Source organism: Falco peregrinus, chromosome 6, assembly GCF_023634155.1.
Source record: "Falco peregrinus isolate bFalPer1 chromosome 6, bFalPer1.pri, whole genome shotgun sequence".
In the NCBI taxonomy this organism is placed as follows: Eukaryota; Metazoa; Chordata; class Aves; order Falconiformes; family Falconidae; genus Falco; species Falco peregrinus.
In genome coordinates, this window is record NC_073726.1 from 75,909,624 (window position 1) to 75,918,087 (window position 8,464).

The window sequence follows — 8,464 nt, forward strand, 5'->3', positions numbered from 1 at the left end:
CATCATGAATGTGTTCTGCCGTACAACATACACTGCTATTGAAAGACATATTAGTGCTTAAAAACGAACAAACAAGGACATTTTGATTTCTCCAGTTATGTTCCTTCATGAAGTGATATAGATTATAAACAATTAATGAAAGTGCCTATAGCCCCATGATAGAAATTAATTTCCCTGTTCCTTCAGCTGCATTTCATTGTGTCTAGGAAGAGCTACATTATAGTTAGTGTGAGTTAACAAAATTAATTAACAGTGACATGAGAAAGATCAGAGGAAAGTAGTGTTAAAAGATGAAGAGCATGACTAGGGATAAAGGTTAAAAAAATAAAACATAGTTGCTTGGACACAAGAATCACGTGGCTACTTTTTAATTACATGAAGACTACAGAGGGCTTTCCAGTCAGACCACAAAACTACATAAATAATGTTAAATATATCCTTATCAGCATGGAATGATAATTAATGGTTTTATGTATAATTCCAGTTTTGCAACTCAAAACCCAAGCCAACACAAGTACAATAGCCATGCAATTACTATTATGTGTGCCTACTGCCAGGCGCGGTGCTAGATTTGTACCTGGTACACCCCCACTAACCCCAGCAGTACTGCACCTCCTGGCAGCAGCGGCACCTGTATGCTGGTCACGCGTGAGGCCCTGACCCTGTAAGACCTATCCCCCTGCTAATTCTGTATGGTGGGACCGGCTCAGTAGGATTGTTCAGAGTATATGTTTCTGCATGCGTGTAACTGGGGCAGCACCGACGCCTGAGTAAGTGCTGTCGCCTCTTCTCTGTGGTGACAGATATCTGCAAACAAGTAAATCACCGGCTTTGCAGCCAAAGATAGCTGGATTGGTTTAGTATCTCACTGACGACATTGACCATCAGCAGCTTACAGGGCCAACAGTGAAGTGGTGAAAGAATCTACCTTTACCAGAAATTAAAAGGCTTCCATATACAGCCGGGTAGAAGGTGGTAAAATGTTTCCAATGACTATTGAAAATTTGTTTTTAATACAGCAGTTGTCCAAAAAGATGGCTTTAATCATCTTTTCAGGTAAGATGGTACAGTGTATTTTAAATGCTGGGTGGACGTACAAAATGGTCTAAACAAAGCACAAACTTTACAAATACTTCCCTTATCTGGACTAGTAACTTTTAATCCATTTGCATTCAAAATTTTGCAGTGCATATATACGTCACCCTTTGGGAACTTAAGTGAGGATGGATTAAATACTTTGTTTACACAAGTCATGATTTCAGGGTCTATGCAATACAAATGTTAAAGACATTTGAAGTATTTCACCAGCTTGCTAGATTATCTGTCAAGTAGCCAGGGTGATCACTGTTTTCTTCTTCAACTGTAAGACAAGACACAATGGGGAAAAGTAAGTTGTAGATAAAGGAAAGTTCAGTCAGCCAGAGTTTGCAGGAGATAGAAGTGCCTCAGGCACAGGCCTAGTGTAATGTGACTGCTTAGCTGAGATGCAGGCACCTGTAGAAATAATCACGTCTTCTCCCATTTTAAATGTAGGAATTGAAAAGCAAAGATACAAACCATGTCCGGAGTGGTATCTTAGTACAAGGCACAAATTTTTTATGCAGAAGAAAATAACATATTTGTTCTTTATTTACACGTTTTTCTCAGTCAAGAGGATTCTAAAATCACCTGCAAGCGATCTTCTGAAAGTGCATGGCTTACCCAGGTTTGGCTGTCCTGGTATTCCCTACCACAATGATGGCAATGTTATTCCACACAGTGTTTTTCAGACAAGCTGCCAGTTCCTCCTAGCTTTCTCAGATATGGCCCCTTTCATTTCAGGGGGCTGTTGCTGTCCACTGTCTCCCCTGGAACAGCGACAGCAGGCAGGAGAGTACCACTAAAATTTATGAATCTTGAACTTGAAAGGATTTTCTCTTTTTGTTAGCACACAAATGACAGTCACTGATTTATCTCTAGAACTTCTGAAATAGTTTGTCGAAAGCACTGCGTTCATTGTTAATTTTGCCTTTCTCTCCCAGTCGAAACGTCACTGGATTTTTGTGGTTAGGGGAGTTCTGCCACAGCAGGGGGAGGGAGCTGAGCCTCGAGCCCCAGCACTACATGAGGTACAGTGGGAGATTTTCGGAGGTGGTGAGAGCAGGAGTGGCTCCAGCATATCTGTACACACACCAGGTAAATACTGTGAGGTGACCCTTACACCCTCTTTTCATTTCAGGAAAGGTGTGTGCTGAGGAGATACCTCGGGAGAGATGATACTGCAATGATGGCCAAGCAATTATTTATTAATTGCTGATGATGTCAAGGGCAGTAAGAAGCCTCTCTTATCATTCATTTCTGTGATTTTACTAAGGTTTTACTTCACATTTCCTAATGCAAGTAGAGCTCTTTTTTTCCCATCATGATGACAGCAATGAATAAGGAACTCACAACCAGGACAACCAGAACAAAGGTAGCTTTTAGACATCTTCTGAATCAAATAGGGGAAGAGTGTAACTCAGAAAAAGTCCTGGGATTGTATAGGCTCCAACAGCCTCCACAGCAACCAGGGGACTCCCCGCAGCCTGCAGGGGGGATCCTCCTTTTACAACCTCCCTATCCCCAGACCCACTTCCAAAAGCAGTCTATGCACCTGAAGAGGTAAAATGTAGAAAGACAGAGGATAGGGATAGCATAGATGTAGAGTCTCAGCCCGGTGAGCTGTATGTATGCATCAGACGACGAGGGGTTCAGGATAATGGCTTAGCAGGAAAGCTGGTCTATGGAGGAAAGGTGAAATATATAGCAGGGTGAGGGAGCTGGGGAACATTGGAAAGGGGATCTTCATCCAAGGGAGTGCAACATGCATGAAGGACAGGAGGGAACGCAAGTTATTTCAGCCTGACTCAGTAGCTGGGTTTTGCTGGGGGTTATTGTGGAAGGGAGATGTGGGCTCTGAGGCCCTGAAGTGAGGAAGCATGTAAGCAGGTGGTGAGGGAGCAGGGGGTGAGGATACAGAGACAGGAGGGTTAGGCAATATCTCTGGGAGGCTAGGAACACATGAATGAATTTGGGGAATTTTCAGACCATTTCAGTGCTCTGCCTCTAAATGTCACTGGAACCCCTCACCAGCTGTGCCTCTCAGGACCCTGATGTGAATCCCACAGCTTCTGTGCTGGGGGTTTTAAGGATTCTTTTAAGCCTTTACACGAGGATGTAAGATCCAACAGAGGAATGAAAATTTCACAAGCAAAAAATATGCTACAGAAAAAGGAGCCCCAGTAGAGTTCTGTTTTGGAAAATTCAATTCAAAATTGCCATTCCCTTGAATCTAAACCAATACAAATCTGAAAAGCAAATTAAAAGCAGAATATACAAAAGTTTACCTACTGTTGTTTATCTGATTCATGTTCTAATCTGTGTAACTGTACACTCTAACACAATGCACTCTGTGGAATAATATCTCATTTCAAACCAGACCTTTTAGATCTATTTACTAAATTGTTAGTAAATGAAATACTGATTAACCCCATTTTAAAAAGTCAGGATAAGACAAAACATGTGTTTACCTTCTTGTGCTTTCCATAAGGAGCTAAGGAACAGTGCTGCAGCTTCAGAAAGAGATAAAGGATTTGCATTTTGGCTGCGTGCTTCTAGAATTATAAAATCAAAGATGCGTGGTTTGTTAGTGTTTGACGACATTTCTTTATTTTGCTCTTTGCTTTTTCATCTCTATAGCTAGAGACCGAAAGACAAAAACATGCTGTTGTCTCCTTCACTGTATAACATTCTCTGCTCAAAACCAGCCCGATAAATATCTAACACTGAAGAGACTAGCAACCTTTTTTAAAAGGAGGCTATTTCAAAGTCACTTAGAAGGTAAAAAGAACATTTTCTTTTTTTCATATGTTCAGTCTGATACAATATTCTGTTTCCTCCAGAAATATTATCTAGCATGGATTAATGTCATCTACTTTTGTCATTTCTCAATTCAGCACAATTAATAACTTGATTTGATTTTTTTCTAGTGGAAATAGGAAGTCAGAAGTACTGATGGTAATCCCACTTAACAGCCAGGTCAGCTTGGAACTTACATAAATGAAGTCACACAGGTACACGAGAGAGGAAAGTCAGACATCTTTATCACGTGCGTTTTAGAATGAAGGAACTAACAAAAAGGAGTTTAATTGCTTCCGTGAACTTGATTCCAGGAAGACAAATCCCCTCCAGTTTCCATAGATTTCTCCCATAATCTGAGGAAAGATTGATGTGTTACATACAACTGTGCACATGTACTTACCAAGCTGCATTCTGTCATACAGATCCTTTTGCTGCCTTTCATCTGAGATGAATCGACGTCCCTCTACAAAAGCAGCGGGAAAAGGGTGAAAACAACCTCCCAAATCCATTGTAATTCCTACTTCACAATCCCTACAGTGGTTTTTTTTCAGTTTACAAAGTTACAGCATTACTTCTACAAACATAAAATGGGAGGCATAAGTCCATCCCAGGGTCCTTCCAAATCAGCAATAGCCCATCTTGAACCAGAACACTCCAAAATGCACGTTATTCCATAGAACTGGTGTTTCAGCACATTTCATGCTTGTGTTCACCTGCTGTAGGAACCGTATGTATGGAGGTATTTATTGTCTTTTCCTCGCTCTTTCCATGCCTGCTGTACAGTCAAAAGCCTTCAATCTCTTTGCTGGACTATAAAGTATGGCCTATAAAAGGAGTATTTCTATTTCAAAAATGAAAAAAACCACTGAAAAAAAAAAAATCACATTACTGCCTATGCATCAATAAGGTTGGTATAGAAGTAACAGTGCATTAGTCAGTTGGAAGAATCAAAACAAAAGAGGGCCAAATTCTTTGCTTTTATGAACAGAAATAATTAATGTCACTAGAACTTCTTTCAGTTACACTTACAGTTGTTTGGAGCCTATATTTATGTTGTGGTATTATTGTTTGTATTGTCTCTCTTTTGCATTTTGGATTGTGAGGTCCATTATTTTTTTTTCCAAGGAAGCTATTTTTCTTGATCTCTTAATATCTACCCCACCTGATAGCTCTTAATTTTGAAACAATTCAGAATATAATTTTTTAAAAAAACTTATTTCTGTTAAATCTTGGGGATTTGCATCAAAGAACAAAATCTCTCTTTGGCTCTAAATTTTATCTTTCCATTTAATTCTTCTTTAACTTTCAACTAACAATAGAAACTCTAAAGATCATTTGCACAACCTTAACACCGCAATATTGATAACAGTTACATCCAAGTTCTCCTTAGAAGAGGTGGTTGTGGTGTTAATACCAACCCTAATGCAAGATGCTTGTAATAGGAATATGTGTTCTATTGCTTGAGAAGATGTTTCAATAATGCCTGAGTAAGACTTAGGAATGATAACTACATCCAGTATGTCTTTAAACCCCTCTAAGATTATTTCAGATAAGGAAACTTTTTCCAACAGGCTTTACAATCAAGCTTTAAACTATGTACATTTTCTGCGCTTTGTTCTGCTTTTCTTCTTCCAACACTTGCTTTCTTCATTTTGATTTCTTTGCGAAATACTACTACTACTGGTGATGCCACTGTTTCAGAGACAAGAAGAAATAACTATGACAAGATAAAACAACTAATCAGCACATCCCTGCAGGCCTCAGAACAACTACCTCCACAGCGTCCTTGGAGGTTTACTGCTTGTGTGGAGCCAAGCAGATCAGGAATAATCCAGTGGTAATGAAAGTTACCTCCTCAAAACAAAAAAGGCTTGGGACTTACGTGCACCCTTTAAATAGAGCATAGCCTGAGGAGTCCAGTTTCTCCTTTGGAAATGAGCCTTTATGCCAAAATAGAGAAAAGAGACACGTCAATGTTGCATGTCATTACTAACCAGTACAAGTACTTAAACTGCACCAACCTGTGAGATTCACGGATGCTGCACATTCAGCCTGAGCGAGCAGTTTACCTGAGGTGCACTCCAGGAGAAAGATACGAAGGATGCTGCCAGGAACAGCGCCATTGCAGCCGCTGTCAGTTTGCGCAGTCCCTGTGCACAACAAAGAACCACAAGGTGCAGGAAAAGCTTTTCAGATCTGTAGATCCTCTCAACTTCACATCTAAATGTGAGGGTATTTCCAGTCACACTTTCTTCCTGTCTTGCTATCAAATATCCTCTTGGCTCAGTGGCTATTTCAGCTTCAATACACAGTGATCTGATAGGAGGATGAATGTTAAATCAAACATACATTATTCTCTTTAGTTATATTCATTATAAAGGTTCCATACTGGTGAGAACTGCCATCGAGGCAAGCACCATTTGTGCTCCTATTTACAAGGACATTACATTCTCCAGAAAGTAGAATAATGCATGAACTAAGGGGGAAAGGCAATATAAAGTATATCTGGATTTTACCAAAGCTTGAATAACAGAGTTGAGACAACAAGCAAATGTAGGAGACTTGCCTTTCCAAACAAACCAACCAACCATCCAGGAAAGTGAATCACTACTTCCTCAGGAAAAGGAAAATTTAAAATTTAGCATCCGATTTGTATCAACCACGATTAGACACGTGTCACGAGACAGGCTTTTTTGATTCTAGGAGTTTGTTCACTGATGCAGCACATGCAAATGAAAGCATTGAGCATGAATCCTCTGCAAATAAGTTGCACGTCTGCTTGTTCGCACAGACCATGCTATTATCCACGTATTGGTAACAGTGATGGGCAACAGAAAGCATCTAACATTGTGATTCACGGTGGTTTATTTCATCCTGGCTTTGAGAGTGCACCGTGCTATTAGTTTATTTTTTCAGTGCAGTTGTTTCAAGCACACTGAATATAATATCTATGTGTATATTTCTCTCAGGTCATTTTGAAGTTAAAAATATCAAGCCCCCCCTGTGGTTCCTAAATATTATACTTACATGAAAAAGCATTAACTACAAACTAAATATTTCCCACACACCAAAGAGTCTCACTCACCTTCATATTCAGTTCAGTGGCAAATCTTAGGTCTTCTTCTCTTGGGATAATGGGTCACGAGATCTCCTACAGGTTTGGGGATCCCTTTTTAAATCTTCAGAATGAAGGTACCCTCCCCTTCTGCAGCAGGGTGGAGGAGTCTAAAGGGATCTCTTGTCAACCCGGTAGATGGAGAAGCAGAAGGTCTGATGCTCCTGAGGGAAACCCGTAGTCTTGCAGGAAGTCAGAGAAATGATTGAAAGATAAATACGCTTGGAGATGCACCCCATTAGCCAGGTGAATACCTTCTGAATACATCAGCATCAGTCCTGTGCATTTGCAATACGTCACTTTCTTGCTAGATGATCGATAAACACAGCCAGAAGCACGTATTAATATGGACAATGAGTGTTAACCTAGGATAACCTAACATATATCATATTCCTATCCATTGTGGGAGCTGGAAAAGTTAGTAGATTACTCTCCAGTTGTAACATACCAACATGAAGAAAAGGGTGACTTGCCCAGTGTTGCTAGCTTGAGGTTATTGCTGGCATATATTTAGAGGTTGCCGTGTCTTGTTTGATTCTCTGACAATCTCTTGTGTCTAGCTTTCTTATACACAAGTAAAAATACAAAGATGAATTAAAAAAACACAAGAACCACCCCAACCCTTAATAGTCAGAAACACTTTTCTGTCTCATGGATTGGTTGGAGTAAAAACCTAGCTCATGGGCTTGAATGGGTCAGGCAGTGGAGCAGTAAAGAGAAAAAAGGCAGGAAGAGGCAATCAGAGAAGCCATTTCCATAAGCTGCTTCCACATGACTGTTGGACTCTTTGCAGTCACGGATAGTGGGTTTGGTCCTCAGGCAAAGAGCTACTCATGTTCAATGCCTAGCCTTGCTGGTTCTGCAGCTAGGGTTCTTTCCTCTCCTCCTTCTTTTATCCCTTTGCAAAACGGGAAAGGGAAGCAGAAGGGGAAGCAAAGAAAAAAAGGAGCTAGAAATTTGCTGATTAGAAGGTTGGCCAATAGAAAGTTTACTGAGGCAGCATCACTAGCAGGACCAGCTTGTGGTGTAACAAAAATACAGGTCAGCCCATACCTGTGACAAGCACATGCTCACCTATGCGGACTCTGAGTGAAGACTGTGCAGGTAGACACTGCTAAGGCTTGCTATGAATCTTTCTTCCCTGACATGGGGTATCTGTAGACTGCTCTGAAGCACACCATTAGTGAAGGTACAATTGCTCTCCCGCTTTTGGGGGGATATTGCTCTGTTCTCTGTTCATGCCGGACAGAATTGTTCATCAAACACAGATCTGGCATTAGCTGCAGCTCACTCTGGTAATAGATGCAGGAAGGAAGAGGGAAGTTCAGGTTTTGGCCTCGTGCCGCTCCAGAGATGGCTGGGAGCTGCTGTTACACGTCCATCCTTTTAAAAAGGCCATGCCATCATGCACCCTAGCCAGCAGAAGGGATTCTACTTGAATCTATTTCAATGTGAAGACTACATTTTCTC

At 40.7% G+C, this 8,464-nt stretch overlaps 1 protein-coding gene across 1 annotated transcript; it reads right to left on the reverse strand.

Moving 5' to 3' along the window:
* Positions 1-352: 352 nt before the first annotated feature.
* On the reverse strand, positions 353-7,540 carry SPX (spexin hormone). Its single transcript, XM_013301306.3, has 6 exons — positions 6,965-7,540; positions 5,949-6,029; positions 5,762-5,819; positions 4,280-4,342; positions 3,549-3,632; positions 353-1,360 (listed from the first exon to the last, which is right to left on the reverse strand). The coding sequence occupies exons 1-6, from the start codon at positions 6,968-6,970 to the stop codon at positions 1,302-1,304; spliced, it is 351 nt and encodes a 116-aa protein (XP_013156760.1). The 5' UTR covers positions 6,971-7,540; the 3' UTR covers positions 353-1,301.
* Between the last annotated feature and the right edge of the window lie 924 nt (positions 7,541-8,464).

Bases quoted from the DNA above. Each gene is read 5' to 3' on its own strand.
- SPX (XM_013301306.3), bottom strand. The intron at 5,820-5,948 runs GTAAACTGCTCG...TTTGGCATAAAG, and splicing joins TCTCCTGGAGTGCACCTCAG to GCTCATTTCCAAAGGAGAAA. The intron at 4,343-5,761 runs GTAAGTCCCAAG...CTGCTTTTGTAG, and splicing joins GCTCTATTTAAAGGGTGCAC to AGGGACGTCGATTCATCTCA.